At 38.7% G+C, this 13602-nt stretch overlaps 1 protein-coding gene across 4 annotated transcripts in view; it reads left to right on the top strand.

Moving 5' to 3' along the window:
* USP24 (ubiquitin specific peptidase 24) overlaps positions 1-13602 on the top strand; it is a 62242-nt gene that overhangs the window by 44867 nt on the left and 3773 nt on the right. For 2 of the 4 annotated variants that reach the window (XM_030455619.1, XM_030455617.1), the window contains 19 exons: positions 217-358; positions 780-899; positions 1260-1480; positions 1844-1968; positions 2348-2489; positions 2827-2977; positions 4138-4233; positions 4860-4963; positions 5371-5484; positions 6242-6338; positions 7179-7295; positions 7827-7919; positions 8473-8578; positions 9384-9505; positions 9955-10068; positions 10333-10398; positions 10673-10739; positions 12763-12841; positions 13419-13494. In XM_030455619.1, the coding sequence (XP_030311479.1) occupies positions 217-358; positions 780-899; positions 1260-1480; positions 1844-1968; positions 2348-2489; positions 2827-2977; positions 4138-4233; positions 4860-4963; positions 5371-5484; positions 6242-6338; positions 7179-7295; positions 7827-7919; positions 8473-8578; positions 9384-9505; positions 9955-10068; positions 10333-10398; positions 10673-10739; positions 12763-12841; positions 13419-13494 (2152 nt within the window). The remainder of the gene's footprint in view (positions 1-216; positions 359-779; positions 900-1259; positions 1481-1843; positions 1969-2347; positions 2490-2826; positions 2978-4137; positions 4234-4859; positions 4964-5370; positions 5485-6241; positions 6339-7178; positions 7296-7826; positions 7920-8472; positions 8579-9383; positions 9506-9954; positions 10069-10332; positions 10399-10672; positions 10740-12762; positions 12842-13418; positions 13495-13602) is intronic. The other 2 variants (XM_030455618.1, XM_030455620.1) reach the window with 1 other exon arrangement.

Here is a 13602-nt window from a genome sequence, read left to right as displayed (position 1 = left end):
TATAGTGAATTGATTACCAAGTTTTGTGCTCCCATAACTTAAAATAATTAAGGTCAAAATAGCACAAGAAGGTAGATAGGTACCTTTGTGAGCATTACAGCTGTAGATAGCTATGGGACAAATGTAGTATTCTTTCCTAAGCATGTTTTTTGCTTAATCCAAGTTGGATAGGTTCTACTCTGGCAATACCTTAACTGTATTTATTCTTGATTTTAGGTATGAGCGTGAGGAGGCCTTCATGGCTCTCAACCTAGGTGTGACTTCATGTCAAAGTCTGGAAATCTCTTTGGATCAGTTTGTTAGAGGAGAAGTTCTGGAAGGAAGTAATGCATACTACTGTGAAAAGTGCAAAGAAAAGGTACTGGTTCTTCTTGTATGCAAATGAAAATTTCAGCTGTAGCTTAGTATTTCCTTCAGCATTAAATGGTCATAGAAGCCATGTTCAGGTACTACTTTACTCTTTCTACACCAAAGACATAAAAAAACTCTAAATCCAAGCAGATAGCATTCTTCATTCTCTAACTCATATTGTAGACCAATAGTTGGAGGGATGGCAGAACAGTGAAATGTTCTGTAAGTTGTGCCCACTGCACAAGCTGTGTAACACCTGTAGTAGTACCCTCTCTGTACATGTTACAATCCCTCTGTAACCATCTTGCCTCCCTTGGCTTTATTGTGTGTCAGCTCAAGATAGCTGCAATTATGCTTCTGTAGAATAATACTACAGAATGTTTGAGGTATATAGATAGAGGTGATTTTTTTTTTCTTTTCTTTTTAAGAGAACTACAGTGAAGCGCACATGCATTAAGGTCTTACCCAGCCTGCTGGTGATTCACCTGATGAGATTTGGCTTTGACTGGGAGAGTGGACGTTCTATTAAATATGATGAACAAATAAGGGTAAGAAAACTTTTCTCTCTGGTGCCCACACCCATTTGTGGAGTGGGTTCTCTGCCTTCTTCTCCCCACATTTTGTTGTGGGGATTTTCAGTATGTGGTGCACTTAAACGTGCTGATGCTACAGTAAATAAGTCCTTTGCCTTAGAGCTTTCCTTGTCTGCAGCATTCTTAAAGTCATTTCAGAAAGTAAGAGCAAAAACCTCTGTAAAGATGTTTTATTTAACTGTGTCATAAGGATAAAAAGGTGAAGTACGTACAGCAATTTCCTTTGTGGGAAGTATTAGTACAATTCTCATCAAATTACACTGAGCAGGGACACAAAATGATCTCTTAGTTAATCTGAAATATCTCTTCAAACAGTTTCCTTGGATGCTGAACATGGAACCTTACACTGTGTCAGGGATGGCTCGCCAGGACTCCTCTTCAGAAGTGGGGGAAAATGGGAGAAATGCAGATCAAGGAGGTGGAGGCTCCCCAAGGAAGAAAGTTGCCCCTACAGAAAACTATGAGCTTGTTGGTGTGATTGTTCACAGTGGCCAGGCACATGCAGGGCACTACTACTCCTTTATAAAGGACAGGAGGTAATGGCCATGTAGTTTGGGGTTTTTTTGGGGGGGTGGGGGGATGACAGTGGTCTTAAGACTGCTTATTTTGGGAAGGTTAGTGAACTGCTCAGAGCTCCATCTTAACACCCAACATCTTGCAGTCTCACTAATTCTTCCATACCTTGTATTGCAATTTGGGGGCTTCCCTATTATTACTTCATCATTTCATCACTTTTCATCAAGGTTATTTTTTTTTAAACAAACTTTGTCGTTGATTCAATCAAGCTTTCAAATTACTATAAAAATAAATGTGAATTCAGGAGTGTCATTCTGAGTGGTTTGGTTTTTTTACTAGGCAGTCAAGTAACTTTTTCTTCTGTGTTTCTGTTTTCATCACAGGGGATGTGGAAAAGGGAAGTGGTATAAATTCAATGACACCATCGTCGAAGAATTTGACTTAACTGATGAAAGTTTGGAATATGAATGTTTTGGTGGAGAATACAGACCTAAAGTCTATGATCAGTGTAAGCAGAAGTACTGGCTGATGGGTGGTAGCTTTGTTTTATAGTGGTTCTCAATAGAGGCAGAACTCAGACAGTTGTAACTACCTCAAGTTACTTGATCTGGTAACCCTTCAGAATGGGTTATTAACTGAATATATTAACTGAATTAATTATTATTCAATTCAATATTCAATTCAATTCAATATAGTTCAATATTAACTGAACCATATCTGCTGTTGCTCAGCACTTTGTAGACTTAGTAGCAGAAGAGATTCCAAAGTCAAATGACACTAATGGTATTAAATGGTATTAAAACAAGTTTCAAAAAAACACCACCACACAAAAAGCCACAAAACAGTTTTAGGAATGAAAAAGGCACTAAAGTTTTTTCTCCCCTCAGCCAACCCTTACCCTGACGTGCGGCGGCGGTACTGGAATGCCTACATGCTGTTTTACCAGAGAGTGTCTGATCAGAACTCCCCAGTCCTACCAAAGAAAAGTCGAGTGAGTGTTGTGCGTCAGGAAGCTGAGGACCTCTCTTTGTAAGTTCCTCTTGTGTCTGGAAAGTGCTCTCTTTATGTCAATATTTAGATCCTATCTCCAGAACTGATTCCTGTTTGACAAAGGAATACACCGACCTTTCTCTTGTGTTGTTTGGCTTTTTTTAAGCTGCTTAATGAATGGTCTTTGATTGCTTTTCCAATTTCCTCTTCCACACTGCTGCCACTATTGCAGTAGGGCATTCAAGCTGACTGACAGCCTCAAGAAGTACTTAAACCATCATCTAAATTTGCCTTAAGCTTATCCTGACGTTTTAAAGTAGAACTGTGGATTTGTCGCAGAATTTAATCATTCACCTTGGGCTTCTGTATATTTCAGATCTGCTCCATCTTCTCCAGAAATTTCCCCCCAGTCATCACCTCGACCCCATAGGCCCAACAGTGACCGCCTCTCCATCTTGACTAAACTGGTTCGAAAAGGAGAAAAAAAAGGACTTTTTGTAGAGAAAATGCCTGTGCGGATATATCAGGTAGAGCCCTCTGAAAGTGGCAACTTACTCCTACTTGTATGAAATCAAAGCACATAGTAAGAGGAGCACAATAACTTTGAAGGGGGCCTTGAAGGTAATTCCCTTCTTGAAAGCAGAAAATAAGAAAAAAATAGAAAATAAATCTGGATTCTGACATGAAGTTATTGACAAGCTGCTCAGTGATACATTATTTTCAGTTTTGCAGTCCCTTCTCACAAAGTTGACCTATCATTCTTTGATTTGAAGAAACTGCAGGGAAATTAGTCAAACATGAGATATGCCAGCAGTCAACATGTAAGCAGGGGGAGAGAAGAGCAGAGAAGATGCTTCATTTGAAGTGCCCTTGAGGACTAATGGAGGTGATGGAAAATTACAGTCCTCTTCAAGTTCTTGCATTCACAAGAATGTAGAAAGGAGAAGAGGAACAAAACCCAGCTTCAGTTCTATTTGTGTCTATTAGCTTATGTAATACTGAATATAATCTTGAAGGGATACAAGAGGGAGTATAGTTTTGCAGGTATTGGGGCTTTTGAAGATGCACCTTCCTGCTGCATCTGCACATGTGTAGGAGAGCCTACAGCACATACACAGTCAGAATAAACTATGCAGGCAATGTATGGCCCTCCACATGGACTGTACCAGGATGTTAATAGTTATTTTAGGCATTCTTACATCTAGGGTTGTATTATTACAATAAACAGAATATGGCTCAAATAAATTGAGAGTCTTTTTAGCAAAATCTCACTTGAAAAAAGGAGGGGCTTGGCATTTAAGTATGTTATTGTGGCTACAGCTTGTAATTGTACCAGAGCTTCTTGCTCTGTACATGTAAATCTGCTGAGCAAGCCTTTCAGGTTTGAAGGATATTCTCTTGGCTTTTTTATTGAAAGGAATAAAAACCCCAAACTTCTTCCTTTTCTTTTCCCTTAATGGCCAAATGATTAAGTCCCTCATTGCTGTCATATCCACAGAAGAAAATCACTGGGTTTAGAGAAATCTTTTAGGTCTCCTATATCTGTTCTCCCTTCTGCTGAAGCAGTGATTCAGATCATGAACAGAATAGGTCTGACACTGGTTTATAAACACCACACATGTTTACATAAAATCTATCTAGAGGAATGTACTTTGACAACATTTAAATTTTTTGCCTTCTTTTACAGATGGTGAGAGATGAAAACTTGAAATTTATGAAGAACAGAGATGTATACAGCAGTGACTACTTCAGTTTTGTTCTGTCATTAGCTTCACTGAATGCTGTAAGTACCTAAATCTTAATCTTAGGGTATTTGGAATATGCTGGATAGGAAGGGGCACAGAAGCTATTTAGGTGTTGACATGATTTTGCTTTTCCAGCTGAGCTGGAAATTGTCTCCAATTATTTTTCATGCTGATGACATCTTGTCTCAAAGCTGACTGCAGCCTCCTGCTCCAGTAGTGGCAGAAATATCATTGTGCATAGTAAAATTTATAAAATAACACACAACCTTTTTTAGTGATGCAAACTGAGCTCCTGAGGGAGAGGAATCCTCTCTGTGTGAAAGATCCAAAAGTTGGTGTTAGTCACCTCAAACATAACAGGCTTTCAGTGGAAGTCCAGTTTAATAATTGAGCTATTCTAAATGGAGTAGTGAACAAACCAGAATTTATTAAGCTTATTAAATCTGAAGACCTAATGGTTTTACAGAAAGTTTGTTCCATTTGTAGCATATTTGTTAACTAGCCTAGTCAGCACTGGAGACTGGTTTTAGCACATGAAAGCAGTGTGTTTCATTTTTTCCAAATTATCTAAATTACTTAAATAGAACACAGTGATACATTTAAGAAGCAGAATATTTGCTGCAGGTGTACCTCTGCTCTGAAGTAAATTTGATAATTCTTTCAGACTAAGGTAAAGCATCCATATTATCCATGCATGGCCAAGGTGAGCTTACAGCTGGCAGTCCAGTTCCTCTTCCAGACCTATCTCCGAACCAAAAAGAAACTCAGGTAAGACCTTGCTCTGGGGACTGTAACAACACATTCTGAGGGGTTTCTGCAACTACAGCACCTTGAAATACTGCAGGTAGCACAGACATTCACAGGAGTAGCATTGCATTTCTGCTTTGAATTGAAATCTCATTGCAAAAAAATCACAGAGGAAGGAAGGTCTGGTGTAACCTGATAGTTTGCTGCATCTCCTGTTATTTCAGTGGCAGTGGCCTGGGCATGGAAAGGCTTTAATGGATTTAAAGTCAGCAGGTTGTTCCAAAATACATTTTTGAAGTTAAAAATGTAATGTACTTTCAAGTAAAGTAAAAATTCTTTCTATCTGGCAAACAAGAAATGTGGTTTTGGCTTTGGAGATGGTTTTTTTTCCTCATTCATTGCTAACAGTTTTTCCTCTCTTGTGAAAGGGCTGATACAGAAGAATGGATTGCTACCATAGATGCACTGCTCTCCAAAAGCATTGATGCTTGTCAGTGGTTGGTTGAATACTTTGTTGGGCCAGAGGGACGGGAGCTTGTAAAGTAAGTCCTGGTAATTCTCTCTGAGGTGTTTTCTTTCTCCTGTATGGATAAATCTGCCTAATAATATGATCTGGCCTTTATTTGTGTACTCCCAGAGAGCTGAGTGTGCACATTCTTTAGAGATATTCTAAACAGTCACTTAGGGGGTTTTTTCCTTGTATTTTCTCTATGCAGGTTTCTAAGTAATACTAAAAATATAATTAAATAGTGCAGGATACATGGAGGGGGATGTAGTTCTTTAATTCAGTCAAGTGTCTTGGAACCACTTTAAGTGTTTAAGTTTGTGTAGTCATTCCTGCCAAGTGGTGGGAAAGGAGAAGGTGGTGCAAGTGTTTGGAATAAGGGAAGTTAAATACTAACCTGACAAATATCTCAGGTAAACTGGAAACGATATTTCTCACCAAGCACTAAATCAGCCAGTAGGTGTTTTGAAGACACCTAAGACAAATTCTTGAAGAGCTGACACACTTAGGTGTGTCAGTGTAAAGAAAATTTCATTTTGAGCTTGCACAGAAAGGCAGGATCCTATGATAGCTTTTGCTTTAGCTGTTTTTTGTTTTGTTTTGTTACTTGAATTAATAAATATAAAGTAATATTCTAGGCCTTACTAGTGGCAAGCAGGAGTGCAGGAAAATAAGTTACAGCTTATCAAAAGAGGTACTGTTACCCTTTTTAAAATCACACCACACTTAATCACAGCACCCATGTGTGCACATTGATTCCAGTTCTCTTTGCAGCTTTCTCTTTTGTCTTCCAGGACTTTCCTCCTGGAATGCAGTGTAAGAGAGGTGCGAGTTGCTGTAGCCACTATTCTTGAAAAAGCCCTGGACAGTGCCTTGCTTTATCAGGAGAAGGTAAGTGTGTCACCTCACCCCCAGTGTTCCTCCTGCTTGTCTCACTGTGTCTGCAGACAATGCTGTGTGATTTGGAAATGACAAGGTGAAAGCTTGGGGGTTTATTTTACCAAATTTCTGGGATCTTTCTTTTTTTCATCCGTTGTTGTGTGTGGGAGGCACTGTATAGCCTGCTGTTAAAGTTTATCATGTTTACAGCTTTAAGGAAAAATTGCTGTGAGGTTCTACAAGCTGAATAGAGTAGTAGGAGGTGAACATTTACAATATATTATTTACAATATATCATCATAATATTTGGTTACTTTCTCCTGGTTGTTAGTTGCTCTCTGTTAACAGAGATGTAATAAATGATAGTGTGTATAAATATACTTTATGTAAATAATAATGTATATAATCTTAAGTGTGTTTTGACCTAAGCTAGACACTAACATTGCTTTTTGCATGGCTGAGTGAGACCTGAGTGACATTTTACTTCTGATCTGGTTTGGTTTGTGTTACTGTAGTGATTGGAACATTTGAACATCAGTTCAACTGAGGAGTAGTTTGGTTTGCTTTAAAAACACTGCAAAGTGATGTAACTACTGAGTTCCACCTCTTTGAGCAAGTTACCTGCTTGCCAATGTTTCATTGCTTTCCTGATTGATATTTGCAACATTCATACAAAAATAGTTAAAAATGGGAAGGCTGCAATCCTATATTAGCTATTGGTACTCACCAGAGAAAGCATAGCTGACTGCACATGTGCTTTGGTTACCCATACCTTAACTCTTATATGTGAAACACTTATTTTTTTAAGCAGTAGACAGCTCTTTACATTCAAATTAATAATTTTTTTCACAGTTAAAAAGTCTACATCAATTACTGGAGGTGCTGCTTGCTCTGCTGGATAAAGATGTACCTGAAAACTGTAAAAACTGTGCTCAGTACTTCTTGCTATTCAATAACTTTGTACAGAAGGTAAGAAACCATTTGTTTTCCTGCTGTTTTAGTGTTAAAGGGCAGTAGTAAAAGAAGATAGTTGTGTATATTTATATAACGTTTAACCAATGTAATGAAATTCTTCTAGAACTTTAATTTTTTTTTTCTTTCTTTAAAAAATATGTGTCTTTGAGCAGCACTGGATTAGGATTAAATCACCCCAAAGTGTACCAGCATAGTATACCAACTGAAAATGTCATTGCAAGATGTCTGAATTTGGGGAGGGTGGTCCTTGATGATTAAAAAAAAAAAAAAAAAAAATTAAAAAACTCAGCATTCAGGATTTTTTTCCTATAGGAAGCAAAATAACTGACTGTAATATTCACCCCAGCATGGTTTCTTTCTATTCCCCTATTCTTTTTTATCTGTATAGTGAGACAGCTTTTCAGAGCTGTGTGAGGATTATTTGTTTTTTAGAGTGGAAAACACAGCCTGAGCATTTTCCTTCTGTTCTCTAGAGCACTAATTCTCTACCTACACAGGCAAGTAACTTGAATTTTGTCTAAACAGCAGGGCATAAGGGCTAGCAGTCTTCTTCTCAGACACTCTGCTTTGAGGCACATCATCAACTTTCTCCTTGGCCCCAACCGGCAGAGCAATCAGGTAAAGTTTACATAGCATGGGTTGTGCTGTAGTTTGCCCTCCCCATCTGTTTTATGATGCTTGAAATATGGGTAAATACTTTTTCTGTGGGAAAATAGACTAATCCTTGGGTTGTTTTATAAACATGGAATATTTTATTCATGGAATCCTTAGTTTACCTGTGTGTAGTTAGCACAGAAATAGCTGTTTTCTTAGAAGTGAGTGTTATGTTTTTGACAATAACAGAATTTTCACAGAATATCAGGCTGGAAGGGTCCTCAAGGATCATCTGGTCCCAATCCTTCTAATAGTATAGTTTATATGAGATGTCTCAGCACCTTGTCAGGGTAGGACTTAAAACTCTAAAGTGGGGGAATCCACCACTTCCCCTAGGAGACCATTCCAGTGTTTGGTGAGAAACGTACCTCTTGTGTCCAAAAAAAATGAAAATTTCACCAACTTCAAAGTATTAAAACATGGTGGTGGACTATTAAGGACATTGCTTTGTTTTGACTTAACAGAATTGACTGAATCAAGCAATCAGAAGTTAATTAAATCTCTCCTTTGGCTCAAGCAGAATCGCAGATGGAGCTCAGCACAAGCACGGGAGTTTGGGTATCTTCACAATACCGTAGCACTTCTTGTTTTGCACTCTGATGTCTCCTCACAAAGAAATGTTGGTAAGAATTGCTTTTTTGCCCTTTGGTGACTTTGCATTTCAGTTATTTTGCCTGTGAGTAGTTTAATATCAGTGAGGAAAATATAATAAATTTGAATTTGAAGGCAGTAATGGATAGCAGTGGGGGTCTGGAATCTTGATATTAGCATTATTGTGCCTTTCCCCCCCCCCCAGCCCCATATTTCTGAAAGGTTTTTCCTCATGTGAGTGAATCAAGCTGTGTCATTGTTGGCTGGAACAGACTCACAGGCTGTATTTTCCTTAGATTAGTTATGCCTTTTGCTCATCTGAAGGGTAATATTTAGGCTGAGGTACTGAATAACAAGCAATGAATATTTTCCTAAGTATTTCTTACAAGAGGAAGAAATATCTAAATAAAGATAATAAAGGAATGTGCTGAGATCTTCAGTCTCCTGAAGGAGGAAATTTAAGTTGTCTTCTTAGAAGACTAATTTGATTTCTGTCTAGGGTTAAAAGTTCCTGGAATTGGAGGGGGTCAAAAATCATAAAGTAAAAGAATAATAACTGTTCCTTATATGCTGAATGTAAAACAGGGATTGAAACTAAAGCTCAAAGTACTGAGAGAAAATGACATTTTGCTCTGACCTTGTTGCAGTTCATTTGCTTGTGTTGTAAATAACAGTGTCCTAGAGATTATTACTTGGAGTGTTACTCTAAAAGCTTTAGGCTGGTTGAGGGGAAGGTCATTAGAGCTGATGACATGATGCCAAAGCAGCAGCAGCGTCTTCAAGGTGTGTGAAACAAAACTAACCTATTAGTGGATTGGTTTTGTATTTGTATTACAGCTCCTGGTCTCTTTAAGCAGCGTCCACCTCTAAGCATCACCACTTCAGGTCCACTTTTGACACTCCATGAGGAAGTGGAGGCCTTGTTATTCCTGTCTGAGGGAAAACCCTACTTAATGGAGGTATCTGCTCTAAGTTTTGCCCTGCTTGAACCTAAAAGCTGGCCTGGTGATGTGTTTTCTTTGAAGTCTCCTTACATGAAAAACACTCAGTTTAAAAACAGGCAGCTGGGGAGTGTGTGGTTATTATTTTGAGCTTAAGCAGGGCATCTTTGGTTTTTTTCCTGACTCTGTCTTGCTCTACTATATCTCTAAACTTAGGGGTTTGGTTTGAGAGGTTACAGAGTTAGCAAAGGCAGCTGAACACATTTTCCAGTGCCCATGCAGTCAGTAATTGTGTCAGCTGGAGGAGCCAACTGGAACTGAGCTGACTGGAGTGCTGCAAGGGCAGGGGTTCAGCTCACTGGGAGGAAAAGTTGCATCCTTCCCAGAACAGATTTAACATTCTATTACAAAATTACTTAAAATACCTGTGTGGCTGTGTCTGAAATGGTTTCCCCTTCCCCATGTAGGTGATGTATGCGTTACGAGAGCTGACTGGATCTCTGTCAGTTCTCATGGAGATGGTGGTGTACTGCTGCTTCTGTAATGAACACTTTTCCTTCACTGTGCTACACTTCATCAAGGTAGGGAGATAATCAAGAGAAAATGTTGGCATTAATGCTTATTCTAGCCTTGGGTCATGCTGTGTCTTGTGGCACAGAGATCTGCAGAGAAATCAGTGCAGTTTGTTGGTTTTAGGGGCTGTGGTGTTGGTGGGTTGGCAGGGGGTTTTAGGCTTTTATTCTTTAAAAGAAAATGCTAAAAAAAATCTGTAAAGTTGTCTTTGTAATTATTTGTGTCATCAGCATACTCTACTGTCTAAATAACTTTACATTTCTTCCATGCAGACTCAGCTAGAAACTGCTCCACCTCATGAACTGAAAAACATATTCCAGTTACTGCATGAGATACTGGTAGGTGAAGGATAAAGGCTTGTACAGGAGAGATTTTGTAACAGTGCACAATGAAAAAAGTCAGGACTTCATTGGTAATTTCAATGTCCAAGTGTCTTTTAATCCTTCAGTTTGGGGGGTTTCTTACTGTTTAAATTGCTGCCTTGATAATCTGGCAATACACAAAACTTCACAAATCTTACTTTTCATGTTGAGATGGTTAAAAACTATTTTATAGAATAGATAACAGGTATCACACACAACTTATATTGATTTATTTTTTCTTTCCTAACAGGTTATTGAAGACCCATTGCAAGTAGAGCGCATCAAATTTGCATTTGAAACTGAAAATGGATTAATAGGCAAGTAAGCCAGTGGGTGAACACTCCTATCTCTTACTGATCTTTATGTTGGTGATGGTTCATATCACCTCCTAGTTTGTAATCCTCCTAAATTCTCTCACTTCTCAGGGAGAAAAACTTAGCACATTGGATTTAGCCACTGCCACCCCAAAAAATCCTCTAAGAAAATCCAAACTAAGTGTTAGAGTATTATACTTAGGGCAAACTGGAAAGGAATTTAACTGAAAAAGAAAAATTACCTCCCACAACAGCAGTCTGAATCCAAAGAAGACTGGTGCTACATACTTAAAAAGTGACTTTAAGGAACCTTAACCAAGAGGTTAACTTATGTTAAAATAAGAAGCACATCAGGGTCTGCACTATTATAATAAGGGGGCAGGAAATATATTGGATTAACAACACAGGGTAGCTCTGTAAATCCTGTAATAACTTGTAATATATTAAAATTTATTTTCTACATAGCTCAAGAAATTGCCAATCTTTTTGCTTTGGCAGCATCCTAATTGCTATAAAAATAAACTCATTCAGCAGGTAAGGATGCAAACTGCAGGATGGCCTCAAACTGACAGGTGGCTCCCATTTGTTGCTGTTCAAAGCAACAAATTTGTTGCTGAACAAAGTGTTGTTCCTTCACTGAAGCTTTTATTGAAGTGAAGTCACTAAAGCATTCCAAAGCAGCAGGAAATTCCCAGAAGTGATGAGATCTGACTCCCTAGGAATCAGGAGAAGAGGCTTTGTGTGCAAGAGGAATGTTGGGTAGCCAGGTGGTGCTCAAAGAGCATTTCTGATGAGTTAGTGCAGCCTAAGCATCTCCTTCCTAGCTGCTGGGATGAGGAGCTGCTTCAGGTTGTGGAATATTCAGCTCCAGTGCTGTTCTGTTCAGTAGTTTCCATGTATGACTGATAGAATACACAGCAGTGTAAGAGAATATTAAGTGCTTATTTTATCTCTGCCTAAATAGGTCCCACTTAGACCACTTCTATTCTGTAACTTGGGCATTAGGTGACCTTTTTTTCTCTACAGAGAGAGGTGCAATCATTCAATTGAGTTTTAAGTTGAAGGCTTCATGAACTGCTGTGAGTTTTAAGAGTGAAAATTAGTTTTACCTTGGAGTTCCCTTGCAACAGCCACTGAACAGCATCCAGTCTCACTGCACGGGGGCTGTGACCTGTCCATCACATTGTTTAGTTTTACTCCAAGAAAGAAAATTAGCAAAAACAAATTTCTGTGATCCTCAGTAGGTTGTTTGTGCATAATTTGCAGTAGAAGTGCTGCACTTCCAATCGTGTTGTGCTTTGACAGTAGAAAAAGTGGCAATTTGCAGTTCCATAGAAATGATTTCCCAACTTTATAGTAGTTTCACTACAGTGTTCTTCACTGGCTGCTATGGACAGAGCAACTTCTGAGCAGCAAATCTGATTGTGGCAGTTCCATGGAAAAATTTTGTGCTTCTCCACAGCCTCAGAGTTTTGTTAAAAGATGTGAGAATTCACAGTATAGAAAACTTCCTGGTAGGAATAGCCTGGGGTGTTGCCTAAATCTCCCATAGAGCTTTCATGGTTGTTGAATTTTCTGTGCTGTGTGAAGAAGCTTTAAGCATTCTTTTAGCTTTGCAGGTTTTGATCCAGGTGGAAGCTTGTGATCTGGTCCATTTTTGGGGTTTCAATTATTTTTCCTTCAGATAGATGTAACCATAGTGATTATTTAAGATGGATAGGGTATAGTGAGTGAAGAAGTGCATTAGGAGAGGGCTGTTTAAAATTCAGGTGCCACATTTTAAAGAATTACTGCATTTTCACTTTGATCTATTTTTAATCCAGTAGAGCTGTAGAAGCTCTCAAAACTGCCAGCAACACAGCAGCGTGTTCAATACAAATATTCATGCTAACATCTGTGGAAATGACTGCTACAACCCAAGTTAAAATCATTAGCTTCATCTTTATTGTGTTTTCAGACTGGCTGGTACAGAGAAATCTGAATAGTGTTAAATTTTTCATGTTTTTTTTTATGTTCCTCCCCACAGCCTTGATGCACCACAGCAACCATGTGGATAGCAGCCGATGTTACCAGTGTGTCAAGTTCCTTGTTACTTTGGCTCAAAAGTGAGTACCAGGAACCTCAGCTCTACCTTAGGCCCCTCTGTGACTATTCAGGCTGCTGCTCTTTTTGCTTTTGGTCACCTTTTATCTTTTATGAGTGTGATATAAGTGGTGCTCAAAGCTCTTAGAGCACTCGTGTCAGGATAAAGTGAAGTATTTACAGATTAGTGCCTGAGGTGTGTATCTCACACAACAACCAATAAGTGCTGTTTATAAAGGCAAAAATCAGCTACATTCTGTAGAGCTGGAGCCTAACATTAAGACCAAAATAAATGAAAGGAAACAGTCCCAGAATTTTTAAATAATGTTTCCTAAATTCTCTTTGTTTAGAACTTGGGATATGTCCTAATAAAGCCCAGTTCTGAAATATGTGAATCTGTGTTGTAGACTGCTTCATGTAAACTTTACTAAGCATTATTGCTCTTGCTAATTCAAGTAACAACAGGGTTGTGACAGTTTTAACACAGAGTTCTGCAATGGTAATGGGGCAGCAGCACAATGAGAGAGAGGTCTTTGGATTTCTTTCAAGTTGGCCAGGATGCCTTGTTTGTGACTAATGGATTTCATTCCAATTTCCAAGGTGCCCTACTGCAAAAGATTATTTCAAGGAGAATTCCCACCACTGGAGCTGGGCTGTGCAGTGGCTACAGAAGAAGGTAGTTTGGCTGTGGAATTATGGAGAAATTCACTTTGTTTTCTATGAGAATTAGGAAAGCACCATCCCCTTTATGGCTCTCTTGAGGTTACTCTAAAGACAAAACACA

This window comes from Calypte anna, chromosome 8 (assembly GCF_003957555.1).
Source record: "Calypte anna isolate BGI_N300 chromosome 8, bCalAnn1_v1.p, whole genome shotgun sequence".
NCBI classification, from domain to species: domain Eukaryota; kingdom Metazoa; phylum Chordata; class Aves; order Apodiformes; family Trochilidae; genus Calypte; species Calypte anna.
The sequence above is the reverse complement of the archived record's forward strand: the minus strand, read 5'-3'. Positions and strand labels throughout refer to the sequence as shown.